Source organism: Phoenix dactylifera, unplaced genomic scaffold (genome assembly GCF_009389715.1).
Source record: "Phoenix dactylifera cultivar Barhee BC4 unplaced genomic scaffold, palm_55x_up_171113_PBpolish2nd_filt_p 000999F, whole genome shotgun sequence".
NCBI lineage: Eukaryota > Viridiplantae > Streptophyta > Magnoliopsida > Arecales > Arecaceae > Phoenix > Phoenix dactylifera.
The window spans coordinates 11,365-29,845 of record NW_024068353.1 but is presented as its reverse complement, the minus strand read 5'-3'; the positions used below and the strand labels follow the sequence as shown (position 1 = coordinate 29,845).

General features: G+C 40.4%; 1 protein-coding gene across 1 annotated transcript; it reads left to right on the top strand.

The window, feature by feature from the left end:
- Positions 1 to 775: 775 nt before the first annotated feature.
- Positions 776 to 6,505, top strand: LOC103724291 (patatin-like protein 2). The gene is made up of 7 exons (XM_039121170.1): positions 776 to 3,873; positions 4,033 to 4,214; positions 4,359 to 4,545; positions 5,243 to 5,404; positions 5,490 to 5,792; positions 5,907 to 6,085; positions 6,181 to 6,505. Exons 1-7 carry the CDS (start codon positions 3,733 to 3,735, stop codon positions 6,257 to 6,259), a joined length of 1,233 nt encoding a protein of 410 aa, XP_038977098.1. The 5' UTR covers positions 776 to 3,732; the 3' UTR covers positions 6,260 to 6,505.
- Positions 6,506 to 18,481: the final 11,976 nt, after the last annotated feature.

Here is an 18,481-nt window from a genome sequence, read left to right as displayed (position 1 = left end):
TAGTCTTAGGCTCGGTCCGAGTGGTTTGGATCAACCATTAAGGAAAAGGTCTAGATCTAGTCAGAATGTGGGCTTGCTGAGAAAGAGATACATGATCTAAGGCTAGTTTAGCTTTTGGGCCTGATCCACCTAATTAGGTCCAATTATAAGCTTGGCCTATTTAGTCCGATTTGACCAAAATAAGAAAAGAGAGATTTTGCCTGGGTCAACCTAAATCAATCAATGTATCTGGTCTAAAATGAACGGACTAAGCCTACAATAGATGAGCAGGGCCCAAAATCACTGATCAAGGCCCAAAATAAACACAACTACAATGGGTGAACAAGGCCCAAAATAAATACGTTCCACAATAAACACGTCCCACAATAGGTGAACAAGGCCCAAAATGAATATGACCCATAATGGACACGGCCCCAATAGGGTGAACAGGGACCGAACTCGGCCTACAATGGACACGACCCAACATGGTGAACAGGGCCACCACGACCCAAAAGGTACACGACCTACAATTGACATGGCCCAACAGAATAAACAGGGCCCGAACTAGGCCCACGATGGATATGCCAACAAGGACCAAAATGACTGAACTGGGCCTAAATTTGGCCCATAATATGCGCGGCCCAATAGAGCCTAAAATTGCTGACTCGGGCCAAGTTTGGCCCACAATGGCAATGCCAAGCAGGCCCAGTGAACCGGCCCGAATTGGATGAACATGGGCCAATGACGGCCCAATGATGTTTTTCATCCCGTGAACTAAGAAGCAGGGAGAAGGGGAAGAGAAGGAGGAGAGAGAGGTGATGCCGGAAGGTCCGGCACGGTGTAGCCGGCGACGGAAGCGGCGGCGACCGCGGTGGCGGCCGGCGGAAGTGGCAAATGGCCGACGGGGGAAGAAGACCAAGAGCATTCTCGGTTTGGTCCAGAATAGATTATCTAAGAAAATAAAAACAAGGAGAAGGGGAGCTCGCCAGCGAGTCGACGGAGGGGAGGATCTCGGCCGAGGGTGGCTCGGTCCGGCGGTCAAGCGGCGGAGGCGGCGGCGCTTCCGGCGACGAGGGGAAATCAAAGAAAACAGGGCACTCGGACGGCGTAGAGCGAGAAGAGGGAGTTTTGGGCGGCGGTTCTCGGTCGGGATGGCACGCCCACCACCGGTGAAGGAGGAGGAGGGAGGTGAAGGGGCGGCGGTGGATCGATGGGGCTGGAGTCGGCTGCGACTGCCGACTTCAGCCCATTCGGGCCCTATTCTGACTTTGCTAGTAGCCTTCTCTTTGGTTGGACGAGTGCCTGTGTTCTTGTGATCTCTACTTGTAACTGAACGCTACTGCATCCGCATCAACAGAACGCTCTTTTCCACTTTTAGGTTGGTGTCCTAATTGTGCACTTTCAGCTATCACACTTGGGCTATTATCAACTACAAGGTTATCCCGCTTCCAAAATAACATTATGCTGTGAAACTAGCTCAACACTAATGATTTCAGTTGTAGAAAATTGCACTTTAACATCTTCTTTTCGATGAACTTGATTAGATACATGAGTCTGAACATTTTCTATTTCATGAACTTGGACAAAATCACCTTTTTTGGGAAGGTAATGCTGAGATTTCTATCTTTTCCTCATTGAAAATTAACTACTTCTCTAACCAACAGATTAGGTTGGAAGACTCCTTGTTGAGATGATATGGTCATCGTAGAATGAAGATGAAAGAGAAGCACATGCTCTGGTAACATACTGATAGTGTAGAATTAAAACGAACACAGATCCAATCTTGTTTAATAAGGAAAGAAAATACCCATGTTGAATGATCTTATTTGTAAAATAATCAGCAAAGATCGGAATTGAGTTATATAGATGCAGATACCGACCAGATGATTTTAGCTTTGCCTGTCACTTGAATGAATCGATGTCCATAGGTCAGTGTTATCAGGCATCACCAATGAAACGGAGAATATTCAATAAACAACATTAATGCATCGTCATATCTTTGATCATATGCTAATCATTTTTTTTGACTCTTTGAGTTTGGTTATTACTCTAGAATATTGCAACTGAAGTATATTTGTTTCTTCAGAGTTTATAAGCTTTGTTTGTTCATAGATGCATTCAATTTTATGCTTGCATTCATTTAAATATCTCAAGACACGGTTTAAGATTCAAAGACTCTCCATGGAGTCTAAATGTCACCAATGCACCACAGTAAGGAATCTATGCTGAGGAAACTACTTGAAGCATTACAAGGCAGAAGAGTGTAAATCTGTAATACCGAGGGGCCACATATTGAAGGTGCCAATGAAGATGCCAAAATAAATAAATAAATAAATAAAGTTGAATGCTGTGATAACCTGGAAAAAAAACCACCTCTTGAATTAACAGACAGTTAATAAGTACATTATATATTGATAAGAATGCAGAGGGCATGCTACGTACAAGTGGATCTTTGAACATGCAGAACCTTTTGAGAAGAAAAATGTTTTTGTTCTGTTTAAGTATCAAATGGTAGCTGATGTCATGATGATGTTTCTTACCTAGTTTGTTGTATTCAGGGTGTACGGCAAGATAATTTGGTCCAAGTCTTTCTTCTTATACAAATTTACTCTGACAAACTACATAATAATATAAATTTAAAATCTTGAGAATAGAAGTTCATCAGCTAATCACTGACATGTGAAGGAAAAAGCAAAAGACAATGCTGATTTAGTTGAAAAATAGCAAGAGAAAAGGTCTGCACATACGAGGGACAACATTTTCTACTGACATGTGTCACTCCATTGAGACTTTGTGTATCAACGACATGTCTATAGGTTTTCTAAAGATAAATTAACTGCTACATTCTGTTTTGAGTCCTTTTTCCTTTGTCATGTACTGTTTAGTGAGTTTGAGGAAAGTGATATACAAGTCACTTAACTGGATTATTATCATTTCAACAGTTTTTTTTTTCTTTTTTCTTTCACTCAATGTGATTTTTACACCGATTCTCTGATAGGTATACCAAACTAAAATATTCGTGCTGATAATGTTCTGTCGTCTTTTTTCCTGAAAAAATTGAAAATTTTTGACCATATCTCTTGTGTTGTTATAATCCAATGTCAATTAATTTGGGTTTCCTTTTCCTTTTATGCGCATATGGGCAGCATCGAAATGCATATTTATGTTGAATCAGTTACAATATGATGCCCACACGCATTAATTTGTTCTTGTGTGCCGACACTAAATCGATGTTCCACATTTGAATATTCTAACCAGTGTGAAACAAGAATATCTGGAGATCCAAACGCTTAAGCGTCTATCTCATCACCCTCCTTTAAATGATTTTTCTGGAATGCTAACTTTGATCTCCCTTGGTCAACAAAGGATAGATTAACAGCAATTCAAACTGAGGTCATGCAATCCACCTAACTTCCAATGGAATGTTTCCTACCTACAAGTCTCTCGTGACATCTTACACTGTACCTTAATCAAGAAAATTTTGGAAGTGGATGAGGTATGGTCATAATGATAGATTGGCGGCCGACGACCACACGCTTATACAAAAAGTCGTCAAATTCTTGAGGCGGCCATGGAGGACGTAGTTGATAGTTTACTTGGACCAGAACTCCAGAAGTATGACTGATGAATTATTTTTCTATAAAAGCACATTCTGATATGCAGAATTCTATCAGTACATAATTGAAAGTTCTTAGAGGCACACTGTTTGTGTTGAGAATTTCCATCCTAATTCATACTTACAAAGTAGTCTTGATGGAAAAATCAAAATCCAACATCAATCTAATACAGGCCCCAACGTATGGGAATCTGATAACCATTCTAAGCATTGATGGAGGAGGAATTAGAGGAATTATTCCTGCTGTCATCCTCAGCTTCTTAGAGTCGGAACTTCAGGTATGATGTACTTCGAGCTGCAATAGAAGTACTTGCCTTGATTCTCCATTGGATGTTTCAGCTTGTTTAGACATTTAAATTAGGTCACATCTGTTATTACCGTTTCTGTTTCTTCCTTACAACTATGACTCAGGAGGCCTTTATCATTGATTTGTGCAGAAACTTGATGGCGAGGATGCAAGGATTGCCGACTATTTTGATGTGATTGCAGGAACGAGCACCGGTGGTCTTGTGACAGCAATGTTAACTGCACCAGATGAAGATAATCGCCCACTCTTCGCAGCAAAAGACATAGAATCCTTCTACCTAGCAGAAAGCCCAAAAATATTTCCACAATATGGGTAAGTATATTACAACTAGTAAGGATATTTCCGCACAATCTTTTTTTCAGCAATTGATAGAATTTTCCAGTTAATACTTCATAAATTTCGGGTTCAAATCCCACTTCTGACAAAAAAAAAACCTTCATAAATTTCTTATTTTAGAGGAATTTTGGCTCCAATAACGAGAATGGTTAGAGCTCTATGGGGTCCCAGGTACAATGGAAAATATCTTCATAAACTTATCAGGGAAAATCTGGGAAGCATGCGACTGCACCAAACCTTAACTAACGTGGTTATTCCAACTTTTGACATCAAGCGGCTCCACCCTACCATTTTCTCCAGCTATGAGGTGCGATCCTTCTTTAATCCTGTATATCTTATTTTCTCTATCTACATTCCCATGCTTCTGCTTACAGCACAGAGGACGACAGATACTAATATATGATTGGGAGCTAAAAGTGTAAACCATCTGACTGTGACATAGTAGCTGAAGGGGTCCATCACCTTCTTTCCCTTCAAAAAATAGTCGAAAGGATTCATGGCGGAAAGCAGATGAAATTTTGTGAACAATTCTTTAACCTGATGTGGACTCTCTAATCATCAGGCCAAAAGAGAGTCAAAGTCAAAAAGAAGCCACAGTTGCCCTGTAATTATAAGAAGAATTGATATAAGGTTAAAGTAATAGGGATTTACTATTGACTATATATTTTATTCTAGAGAACTTCATGAACCCTGAAATGGGCTAAAACTGTCGCATACTTAGCTTTTCGTAGCAAATCAGATTTAGCAGTGTTATTTAAAATATATTAGTTACTCTTTTTATATCAACAATCATAATGACCAGTATATATATAACTGCCAAACTCCAAAGTGCTTGAAGGGTAGCTGACAATGTGCATATCTTGCTTTCCATCTGTAGGTCAGATAAAATGTTCAGAACAAAATGAGAAAAGCTAGGCCAACTGATAACAAAGTAGATAAGCCCTATCTCTTATCATTTTGGTTGGTTATCCATTAATCTTATGCATCCAGCTGAAATTTTGCAGGTGAAGCGTAAGAGCATTCTGAATGCACAGCTCTCGGACATCTGCATTGGAACTACTGCAGCACCCACGTACCTCCCAGCCCATTACTTTGAAACCAAGGATGCCAAAGGGAACGTGAGAGAGTTCCACCTTATTGATGGAGGAGTTGCTGCTAATAATCCAGTATGTACGCATCAAACCATGATGATGAAATTTGATTATGATTTATGGATTGATGGTGCTAAGCTCTCTAATTGTGAACTTTCAGGCATTGATTGCGATTCGAGAAGTAACGAAGGAGGTGCACAAAGGGAACCCAGATTACTTCCCCTACAGACCTATGGACTATCGCAAACTTCTACTTATATCATTAGGAACCGGTTCAGCAAAGGTTGAAGAAAGGTACACAGCAAAACGTGCTAGCAAATGGGGAGTTCTGGGGTGGTTGCTGAGTGGCGGATCCACGCCATTGGTGGATGTGTTTATGCAATCAAGTGCTGATATGGTTGACATACACATTTCAGTGGTCTTTCAGGCCCTCCGGTCTGAATCAAATTATCTTCGGATTGAGGTATGAACATGTGATCAGGAAAGCATTAAAAAAAAGAAAAAAAAAAAAACTGGTGGCTTGTTTTGTTATAAATGAGGCCTTATATGTCATGGTTTCTCTTGAATGGAAACGTAGGATGATACTTTGAACGGGACTGTATCTTCTGTTGATGTCTCCACGAAGGACAACTTACAGGATCTCGTTAAGAGGGGTGAGCAGTTGTTGAAGAAACCAGTCTCAAGGGTGAACCTGGAGACTGGTGTATTTGAAACAGTAGGGAATGGAGAAGGAACAAACAAAGATGCTCTTAGAAGGTAGAGAGAATCATTTCTGTTTGTTGCTACCTTCTTTTAACAATTTAGATTTGTGACAAAAAGATTAGTTGAACTTAATTGGTGTATATTCGCAGGTTTGCTAAACTCCTTTCACATGAAAGAGGACTCCGTGAGTCAAGATCCCCGCATGTGAAAATGCCCAGAAAACATTAATGTGCGTCGCTCGGTGTAACTCCATGAAATTTTTCCTTTCTTGACGGGAGAAGAAGCCAATTGTACACTGTATGCAAGCAATATACGAATTCATATATGGTGGATGAAGTTAATTCATGCAATTCAAGAAATAATAGCATTGTGACACTGCAGGCAAATTTGCCAGAAGGAAAGTTCTGTAGATTAGTACATTTTAAAAAGGCAATATAATTCATTCATTCTATTCTAAAAGTCCTGTGTAAGTATTAATGATTGTTTTGGTGAAGCTGGACTCTCTCTCTCTCTCTCTCTCTCTCACTCTCACTCACTCTCACTCTCTCTCACTCATATGCGTTTGAGGTGAAGACCTAAACTCCATGGAAGATACAAATTAAAAGCTCTCTCTTGATTTAACCAATTAAATGAATATAGACATATAATCAGGCTAGCTAAAAAAGGTGTCCGTATATAAAATATTCAATTTTCTGAAATGTAATGAGTTTGCAATACAAAACAATTTAACACTCCTTGAAGTTTAAGAAATGCAATCCATCTTCAAATCTCCCGTCTTTAAAACTAACTGCAAGTTTGACAACTATATCACTTGGATGATATTGGTTTGGTTCTCTGTATTGCTAACGAAGTTGTCAAAAAGAAGAACAAAGAATCGATAGAATATGCCTTGACGAAGAGATCTTCAAAATAAAAAAGAAAAAGATAGAAAAAACCAAGTATCTTGAGAATCAAATCCAAATATGTGAGACACGGGGCTGAAGTCGGCAGCCCTCGCCGACTTCAGCCCCGATTCATTTAGGGAAGGAGCCGGAACAGAGGATCGCGTGGGCGATCCTCTCCGGCTCCTCCGGAGGGGTAAACAAGGCAAGGGCGCCGCGAGATCCCCGCGGCGCCCCTCCTAGTCCATCCACGGCCGATTCACGGCCGTGAATCGGCCGTGGATCTCGCTTGACCGCCGCGATTTTCGCGGCGGAGAACCGTTACGATGGGGCTATAAAGCCCCATCTACTCCTTCCCCTAGGGCATCCCGAGCTCCTCCTCCTCCTCCTCCTCCTCTTCTTCCTTTCCTCCTCCTCCTCTCCGACCGGTGTACCCTCCCGACCGAGCGCCGCCGGATCCCCCTCGCGGCCACCCCCTGTTCTGAGACCCATCTCCTTGGGTTCAAGCGTCGCCGCCGCCGCCTGACACCGGATCGATCTTCCCTTGGCCGAGACCCACCACCTCCGTCGACTGCCGGTGAGCTTTCCTCCTTCTTGCCTTCGTTTTCATGCCCAATAACATGATGTTTCTTTCCCTGTTTTGGCCCCATGAACCGAGACCATTCTCGATTGTTTTCTTCACGCCGGGAGCCGCAGCGGCCGTCGGCCGCCACCATGATCGGCCGGCCATCAATCGGGCGACGGCCCCCAGCCGCCTAGGCCGGCCACCCAGGCCGACCACCCCGTTTTTCCCCCTTCCTCTCTCGGTTTCCATCTCCCCTGTCCATGGGGAGTTTGGGGGAAGAAGGAGGCCCATCACGGGCCAAACTGGGCCCGTTGGGCCCTGTCCATTTCAGGCCCAACTTGGGCCCAGTCTAGCCCAGTTAGGCCCAGTTGGGCCATACCCTATATGGGCCCAATTTGGGTCTATTTGAAATCCGAACCCGAAATCCAGTTCAACGCCGAATCCGAACCCGAACCCGAACCCGAAACCCAATAGTATTATTTTTGGATTTTCGCTTAGCTCTGAAATTTACAAAGAAATTAATTAAATGTTAACAGGTGAACCTGATCCGCCTGCCTGAAGTAGGAATTAAGCGAGAAGAGGTAAGTGACTTAATACTTCAAGTGTGATTTTCAAATAAATATATTAAATTCTGAAATATGTTTTGTATTTAGTAAAATGGGTCTGGCATTTCATTTGAAAATTTTGCTCTGAAATCCGTAAACTATGACTGAAAAATTTATGAAATCTGTTTTTATATATATATATTCTCAGCATGGCTATGATCTGTTCTGTTCTGTTCTGGCCCCGCCAATGGGGATTATACGTTGGACCTGTCGACTTGTATTCTGTGAGGAACCGGTTTCGACACCGCGCCACCGGTGATTAGAATAGTGGTTTCTGGACACCGTTTCCACCGGTGACTAATAATAGTGGTTTCTGGCACTCTGTGCAACCCATGCCGCTGGGTTACGTGGCCGTAGCCTATCATGTTGAGATTATGATATCAGAGTTTTATAAAAACAAAAATGATATTATTTGTGATTTGTTTCAAACATTATCCTGTATTTTGATCTGATATGCTCTGACCCCACTCTGGGGTATTTTGTTGCTTACTGGGCTAGTGTAGCTCATTATTCTGTATTCTCCATTTTTCAGATCTAGAGGCTTGATCGCACGGGATTGGGGAGTGCGTTAGAGATTTCGATGATTCTTCAGTTATTGGCATTTTAGTTAGTTTAGTTTGGACATTTGAATTATGTTGGCATATGTTATTTTGGAATTTTGTAAGACTGCTTTTGAATGATTTTAAGTATTTTGTCAATTTTAAGCATCTGCTATTAATCCTTAAATAAAGTCTTGAACATCTGTATTTGCTTTGATGTAATCCGATGCCTTGCACGTCTACGCGGCCCGCCGTGCGGGCGTGCGGCGTCTGCCGCGCCTCGGGCTCGGGGCGTGACAAAATATGAGAAGGAAATTATTGGTCTTCTTAGCTTCAAACATGTGCAGAAGATATACATGTTAACTGTTTCATGCAAAACTAACTGGACCTAGAAAACCAAATAGCACTTGAAGATTATCAGGACAACTGCTTGATGAATGCAAGTAATAGAAAACTTGCACAAAGATCCTAAAACTAATACAGATGGTTGCATAAAGATCCTTCTACATTATGTTCACATCTTAATTTTCTGATTTTTTTTTTTAATACATAAAGAAGAAATCTGCAGATTACGTTTAACAGCGTGAGGCTGAAAACTAAAACCCAATTATGAAATTTACCGTCGTATACGGCCATGTCATATTCCGAATCTGGGGGGTGTAACAAAATCAACATATGATTTATTTATTGATGATAATAAATTTTCAGAAAATCATATTCTAGATAAACAAAAATTTAGAAGACAAGAATTTGCTAGGTAAAGTGATTATGGCTGTTTTCAGGTTTACTTTTTGCATGCTTTAGGTTTAACTGTAGACTCAATTTATAGAAGTAGTGGTATTCAGATATTTCAGTACGTTACCATTCTCCATCTTAAAGAAAATTAGAAAACATTAGATCACTTGACTGTGAACAAGTACCTTCCATACTAAATTTTACCATTAATAAAGTGTAGAGATCAAAACCCACATTAAAGGTAGTTGTTAAGTTTCAGCTTAGCAATGTCATTAAATGAAAGTAAAGTATGCTTCGTATGATGTTTATCATTCTGAAGGCCTAATATAATCAAATAAAAGGGCTTCTTTCAATTGTAATTTGTATTTATGCCCTCATTTGGAACATTCTTAATTCTGTTTCGATCAACTATTGAAAGATTTTAGAATTCAGCACAACATAGCCACCTAACAATTAATATCGTTTCTCTCACCAACAATTCTCTAAAAGAGTTAATCCAATTGTTCTATTCTATGCAATGAATCATTGTACGTCCTTTGACGAGCCACCTTCGCATATTGAATCATTCAACGGCGGCATGTCATATGACCACATGCTGATTTCCAATTATCAAAGTACGTATATCATCTTCGATGTTGGACTAGCACTCCAAAGAAGAATATTAGGAACCGTCTCATGTATGCCGAAGTCTATTTAGACATCTACCTTATAGCTACTTGGATCACTTAAATTTTTTGTTTGTCCCCAAAGTAGTTCCCTTATTGTTGATCAGCAACAGCTCAACAATCATGCAAAAATCAAAATCCATCAGTCAGATACAGGCCCCAACCTATGGAAACGTAGTCACTATTCTCAGCATTGATGGAGGAGGAATTAAAGGAATCATTCCTGCAACTATTCTTACATCTCTAGAATCAGAACTTCAGGTGCTCATAGATAATTTTATTAAATCTTCAGTTTCCTAGAAATTAAGATACAACTAATAATTAGACAATTGTTGCTGATTCATCATTTCTTTCTTCTTTTCTGCTTTCCTTGTTTCTTAGATCTAGTTATCCATTTGTTATGCTAGTGTTAGATTTTAGACAGTTTTCCTAATTTTTCTATAGTTTTTCTGTTTTATGATTATATTTTTCTAGTTTAAAAATTTTATATATGCCAAAGATACTTCTATGATATTCATAGATCAGTTGAACATGTTATACACAGATCATCTTTTTCAAGCAGGAATTTTTCCTTATTAAAAATTGAGAACATTTCTAATTTTTCTAACTTCGAGTCAAAGTTTTTCTTAAATGTCCTCTTCGTTACTGAAGCATATTTTTAACAGTGTCAAAACAAAAATTAGTGCTCAGGAGATTATGTTCATATATTAGAATATTTGTTCTTGTCGTAATGATTGCTCAGTTTGCAGCTTAAGTGAGAAATCTTTTAGCTGGAGGAGCTAACATGCACCAGCATCGTATGGCTTTTTCCTTCTCTTCGATGCTTATAAATGCATAGAAAACTGTAAATGGTTGAAATTTCTTCTTATGATCCAACATGTAAATTATGTGATTTCCATGAACTTGAGAATTCAAGATCTATTTTCAGTCACACGTTCTTTATTCATCATTTTGCACCTTTTATTCTTTTTCTGCCAAAATGTCTCATTATAATTAACTAACTGTTCTCTCTAAAATATTTTGATTGATTTTTTTTCCTTAGAAAAAGGGCGGGAAAAAAGATTCTGATGGACAAAATAAATCAAATTATAACCATCCTCGTCACAATCCACAAGTAGATTCCTGTCTGACGTTTCAACTAAATTTCATGCAAACTCACCTAACATTCAACATTGTACGTTTTACCTAGAAATGTTAAAAAAAGAAAAAATTTTCATGATTCATTATCCTGACAGAAGTTAGTGGATCATATATTACCAACCAATTGTCAAACATTGGTATGAAGAGATTGTTCAAGGAATTGTTCTTTCATATCAACAGCACACAGCGAAGAATCATGTTTAAGAAATCAAATAGCAAGTGATCATTCTCCTTAGTTGCTTGTACCATCTCTTTGTATGTGTTTTTTTTTTGGTGCGATCAGTTAGATATCTCATTTCTAATATATTTTTCTTTTTTTCATGAGTTTTGAGAAGAAACTGGAAGGCGAAGATTCTAGGCTTTCAGAATACTGTGATGTGACTACCATGTTCACTGCACCAAACGAACAAAATCACCCCATGTTCGCTGCAAAGGATATCAAGGACTTGTACACGAAACATCCCCCAAGATCTTCCCACAATGCGGGTCAGTAATCATGTAACAACTCAGGATCTCACCCAAAATGGCTAGCCAGAAGGTATTATTTGGGTTCCTTGATCCTGTATAAATACCCAAGATCTACCCAGCGAATAACCGATGTGGGACTAAACACACGCCCGCACGGATCCTCACATACTCCCCCCGTTCAAGCCCTGACGTCCTTGTCAGGCTAAGGGTTCATATCTATTCAAATCTAATCACAAACACCACGATTGGCCCGTAGTCAGCCCCAATAGATTCGTGCTGCAGTGTCTCCTAGTCCACATAGGTTATGGGCCGGGTCCGCTCTGATACCATTCGTAACAACTCAGGATCTCACCCAAAATGGCTAGCCGGAAGGTATTATTTGGATTCCTTGATCCCGTATAAGTACCCAAGATCTACCCAGCGAATAACCGATGTGGGACTAAACACACGCCCGCATAGGTCCTCACATACTCCCCCCGTTCAAGCCCTGACGTCCTCGTCAGGCTAAGGGTTTAAATCCATTCAAATCTAATCACAAACACCACGATCGGTCCGTGGTCAACCCCAATGAATCCGTGCTGCAGTGTCCCCTAGTCCACATAAGTTATGCACCGGATCCGATCTGATACCATTTGTAACAACCCAGGACCTCACCCAAAATGGCTAGCCGGAAGTTATTATTTGGGTTCCTTGATTCTGTATAAGTACCCAAGATCTATCCAACGAATAACCGATGTGGGACTAAATACACGCCCGCATGGATCCTTACATACTCCTCCTGTTCAAGCCCTGATGTCCTCGTCAGGCTAAGGGTTCAAATTTAATCACAAACATAATGATTGGCCCATGGTCAGCCCCAATGGATCCGTGCTGCAGTGTCCCCTAGTCCACATAGGTTATGCGCTGGGTCCGCTCTGATACCATTTGTAACAACTCAGGATCTCACCCAAAATGGCTAGCTGGAAGGTATTATTTGGGTTCCTTGATCCTGTATAAGTACCCAAGCAAATAACCGATGTGGGACTAAACACACGCCCGCACGGGTCCTCACATACTCCCCTCGTTCAAGCCCTGACGTTCTCGTCAGGCTAAGGGTTCATATCTATTCAAATCTAATCACAAATACCACGATTGGCCCGTAGTCAGCCCCAATAGATCCGTGCTGCAGTGTCCCCTAGTCCACATAGGTTATGGGCCGGGTCCGTTCTGATACCATTTGTAACAACTCAGGATCTCACCCAAAATGGCTAGCCGGAAGGTATTATTTGGGTTCCTTGATCCTGTATAAGTACCCAAGATCTACCCCGCGAATAACCGATGTGGGACTAAACACATGCCCGCACGGGTCCTCACATACTCCCTCCGTTCAAGCCCTGACGTCCTCGTCAGGCTAAGGGTTCATATCTATTCAAATCTAATCACAAACACCACGATTGGCCCGTAGTCAGCCCCAATAGATCCGTGCTGCAGTGTCCCCTAGTCCACATAGGTTATGGGCCGGGTCCGCTCTGATACCATTCGTAACAACTCAGGATCTCACCCAAAATGGCTAGCCGGAAGGTATTATTTGGGTTTCTTGATCCCGTATAAGTACCCCTAGTCCACATAAGTTATGCGCCAGGTCCGCTCGGATACCATTTGTTACAACCCAGGACCTCACCCAAAATGGCTAGCCGGAAGTTATTATTTGGGTTTCTTGATCCTGTATAAGTACCCAAGATCTACCCAGCGAATAACCGATGTGGGACTAAATACACGCCCGCATGGATCCTCACAAATCATATCGCGTAATTTTGGGTAACTTTGGACATGCTTGAAAGCTTAAAGGAACTATTTCTTGAAATGATCGGTTTTCTCTCGTTTCTCTTTTCTTGGAATTCTTAGAGGGCCATTAGGCAAAGCAGCAAAGATACTGCGAGCTATCTCAGGGCCTCGGTATAATGGAAAGTACCTTCATGAGCTTGTGCGGAGAAAACTAGGGAATACCAAGCTTCATCAGACATTGACCAATGTGGTCATCCCAACATTCAATGTCAAGAGGCTCCAGCCAACCATATTCTCTCTCTCTCTCTCTCTCATGCTTTTGACACCGAAAAACTTCTCTGCTATGCGATAGTCAACTTTAAAGACCATGCAATAGCACGTATCTTGTAGGATAGTGATTACAAATATCGATCCATAGGGACTGGGGTACAGTTGTTTTCTTAAAAATATGTGAAAAAGTGTTTGTGAAGAAGATTAAACTACGATAATCTAATAAGAAATACAATTTGAAAATAATATGATTAGAAGAACCTAGGGGAAGGAATTCATCACTAATATAGCAACAATAATTAATTATATTTTACTTCGTTCTTGGATTAACATGCAAATTGGCTACAAGCCTAATAAGCATTCAAATAGAAATTCATAAAAGTAATTTAGGAATAATCTATCTTCAGTTGGCATGAGATGTCTACCCTAATCTAAGGTGGCAGCACACCGCATCTTTCTTAAGCATGGACTATCTTATATTTACTTAGTGATCATGAAGAATGTTGCCCAAGATAATAACCCAAGAGGGGGGGTGGGTGAATTGGGTTTTCTAAAATTTTAGAACTTTAATTTTTATTTATAAATGAACAATTTGACTTAAGTGAAATGAATAAGTGCAATAGAAGTAAACTTAGTTAAGCTTTAGTTAAGCACGCTTAAATTACTTTTAGAGATCAAGCTAGAGCAATTATGCAATATAACAAAAGGAATAAGGCAAAAAGCACAAAATGAGCACAATACAAACACAAGCAAGTATAGTAGTTCGGTGCACCCCAAGAAACTTACGTCCACTTCCTAAGCGTCCCCGTGGGAATTCATTATAACCCCTCAGATTACAGTTGGATTGTTTTTCCGGACTCACAATTCAAAACTCTACAATTGGTTTTATGGGATTACCAATTAAAGTTAACTGTTGGTTTTATGGGCTCACCAACAATCTACACCGTTGGTTTTATAGGCTCACCAACAAACCTTACAAGGAATAAGAGATCAAAGGTTTAAAACTCCTAAATGAGCAAATAAAACAAGTATGCACTCAAAGAAGAGATGAGAAAATAATTATTGCTTTGTAGATTGCTCTTCTCTTCTTTGCCAAAGTTGCTTCACTCCTCAAGGGGTTGGTAGAGCTCTTGAAGTCACTTGAAATCTGCTCAACCACATTCTTTTAGATTTTGGAATGAAACAATGAATGAAGCTCACTTGAATTCCCTTTTCTCTTGAATGCTCACTTGTAATTTCACAAAAGATCATTTCCCTGATAAATAGTGGCTCTTAATACTTTTCCAATCCCTAAAAATCAGTTTCTAGCCATTGGATTGAAGAAACTAGCCGTTTATAGCCGTTGGAGCCTTAAAAAGTACTTCTGCAGAGCTAGCCATTATGTTGTCAGTTGTGCTCGGGTCGACTCGGATTTTGCTGGGGTCGAGTCGAGCTACAGTGCTAATATCTAGGGTCGACTCGAGATTCCTTGGGGTCGACTCTGATAGAAAATTCTAGAGAGCAGTTTCTATTGTTGCAATTTGGGGTCGACTCAAATTTTTCTAGGGTCGACTCGAGCTTGGCTGGGGTCGACTCTAACAGAAAATACAGAGAGCAATTTTTGATGATAACTTGTTAGGGTCGACTCGAGCTACAATGCCATTTTTTGGGGTCGACCCAAACCTTGTGCCACGCGTGCCATGATGTGCCAAACGTGCCAGAGTTGGCTCCAATCTTTCTGGGGTCGACTCTAGGTTTGTGCCAAATGTGCCAAAGCATGCTAAGGTGTGCCAAAATGTGCCATATGTACCAGAGTCGACTCCAAACTTTCTGGGGTCGACTCTAACTCTGATTTTCTGCATCTTAAGGTTAGTTTAGCACATGAAACTAATAAAATCATTGCAAATAATTTAAGATGCTTGGCACAGAAAAGTTTCATCCCTTTGACTATGAAAAAGACAGAATTGCTCTTTAACAAGGAGACTTCACTCTTAACTTTGTCAAACTGAAATTTAGGTTTTTTCTCAAATTCTTCTAATAAATTTGTTCTTAGATGAATTCTTGAGAGTTGTTTTAAACATATATGAAGAGTGAATCCAGAATGTATCGAGAATGTATCCTTTCTTTCTTCCTTAAGTGTTTATATGCTTGATTAATTGAGTTAATAGCATTAGTGCATCCATATAACCTCAATGGCTTTGTAAGCATCAAAATATCACTAGGATCCTCAATCTCTCCCTTTTTGATGACCACAAAACATTGAGTATAATCAAATTAGCATTCATATGAAAAATTAGGTTTAACATTCATCAAGTGCTTTTGGTTCAAGAGTTTCAAAATAGTCCAATTTAGAATTTGTATCAATGAACTAAGAGCTCCCCCTATCTTATCCAAGTAGATGCCAAATCAATTTTAGCTATGCTCCCCCTTACCCTTGTATTTCATTAAGTCAAAATTTTCAAAAATTTGGGTCAAAGCAAGAGTTTTAAGTTATGTATCGAGGCAAGAAAAATTTCTATGATTGTATGCCAAATGCTTATGTATCATGCCTTCTTATATATTTGGACTTATGTATCGTGAATTTTTATGTATCATGAATTCTCATGTATCAAGACTTTAAAATTCAGATTTTCTCTTTGTCAAAATTCAGATTTTTTTTTGTCAAAATTCATTTTTTTTTTGTCAAAATTCAGATTGTCATTTTGTCAAAATGTCTCCCCCTTAAGTATATAGGATTAACACTTATATTTTCTCCTATTCAATCTTTCTTGTAGAAATTCTCTCTTATATTTTCTCTCTCTTTTTGTCATCATCAAAAAGAATGAATAACAAGAAAATGAATAGCATTGTAATGACAATCACAAAGATCATAACTCGAAAAAAGAAATTGTATTTCATCTATGCCAAAATTACAATGTTCTAGAAATGAAAGGTACCACAAAAGATAACATTGCTTTCAATCACTTTAAAGTAGCTCATCAACAAAAGATAAAATACATATAAGAACTAGAAAAACTCTAGGCACTAATCTAGATGTGCTCTTGTAGTACTATCACTAGGCCTAGATGGATCTAATGGCTATGATCGAGCTCTAGATCTCCTAGTGTAGGTGGTGAGGGGAGGTCTAGTTTGATGAGAGTGGGACGGTCTATGAGCCCTGTGGACTAGCTAGCTCTATGCTGAAACCTCGGAATCAGTTGCTCGAGATGCGATGGGACCGTGTAGCTCTCTCTTAATAGTAGTCATCCGATCTGAGAGACTTGTCACCTATGTCGATGCTCCCCTGATCTGTGCTGAGATGCTCTCTAGCTGACTCGTCAGCCTATCTAAAAGTCTCATCACCTGAGTCGATACCATATCAGCTATCCTACTTATCTGCTCATCTGTGAAACTAGTAGGTGCCGATGATGAGGGTCCTACCTCTGTATGTGAAGAAGGACGCTTGGTAGGTATCTCAGGCTCTGGGACAAAATCTCCGGGCTCTGGTAAATCAAGCTCAGCTGTATGTCTCTCCGGCACTAGCCCTGCATCTCTGCATACCCAATGACCCTCCAACTTCTGGTACCCCATATGATGAAGTGACCGTGCGTTGTAGGTGTCAGTGTGCAACAATGCTCTGGAGATCTCTCCCTCTAGACAGATCTAGTACTCTCTAAAAATCAATGTAAGTACCATATCGTAGGGTAAAGAGGCCTTCGCCCTAGACACGGCCTCACACATCTGTCTCATCATCATCAGCGGGAGATTCAGAGAAATGCCCTGAATGACATACTCCATAATCACTAGATCTCGCTCAGATACATAGTCAAATCTTCTGCTCTTCGGAAATAATATCCGTCCTATGGAGTTATGAAGGAGCCTCATCTCCACTGATAGTGAGCTAGCAATCAGATCATCAAAATAGTTTAACTCATCTCCCTCCAAGACCATCCATAAGGCTCTAATCCTATCCTCAGATCTGTCGGGTAGAGCATCCTCACAAGGTAGATGCAGTAGGTGACCGAGACTCCGCTCAGTAAGAATAATCCAGATCCCACGAATCTTGGACTCAAGCCCTCTCGAACCAACCCGTAGTGATGCATATAACTTATAAACTAATCTGGGATAGGTCGGTACATCCAAAGAGCAGAGGTACTCCCATCCCTGCTGCTGTATCCATCCACTCAATCTAAACCCTTCTTGATCCAAAAATTTAAAATCTATTTTTCTACCGGTGGTGAACGGTCTTCCCGCATATCTTGCAAGCAATACCGAAGGGGAAGGAGGTTGGCAAAGCTATACACGTGCTTCGGCTTGTGGAGGAACATCATTGATGATCCAAAGATTGATTTAAAGATTGATTTTGATGATCACAAAACCTTGAAGTATAAATACTAATGTTTGTGTTGCAAGAAGAAAGATAATTTGTTTTGCAAGGAACATAGCAAGTTGGAAAAATACAAGAAGGCCTCAAAAGCTCTCAAAAAAAGTTGGAAGAAAGCTACACTTTATTGACCCAAGTTTTAAGTTCAAATGATTCAAGTTAGAGGAGCAAATTCAAAGAAAGATTCAAAAGAATAGTCCTCGAGTCGACTCCTGTAAGTTTAGAGTCGATTCTGGGACTCTGGAGTTTCAAGAAACAGTGCTCGAGTCGACTCCGATACTCTACGAGTCGACTCCGACTGAGAACAAACAAAAAGACAGAGAGTTGATTTTCAGCGCTACAGTGCTCGAGTCGACTCCTACTTCAGCGCTATAGTGCTCGAGTCGACTCCTACTTCAGTGCTACAGTGCTCGAGTCGACTCCTACTTCAGCGCTACAGTGCGGAGTCGACCCCCAGCTACAGTGCCGACAGACTA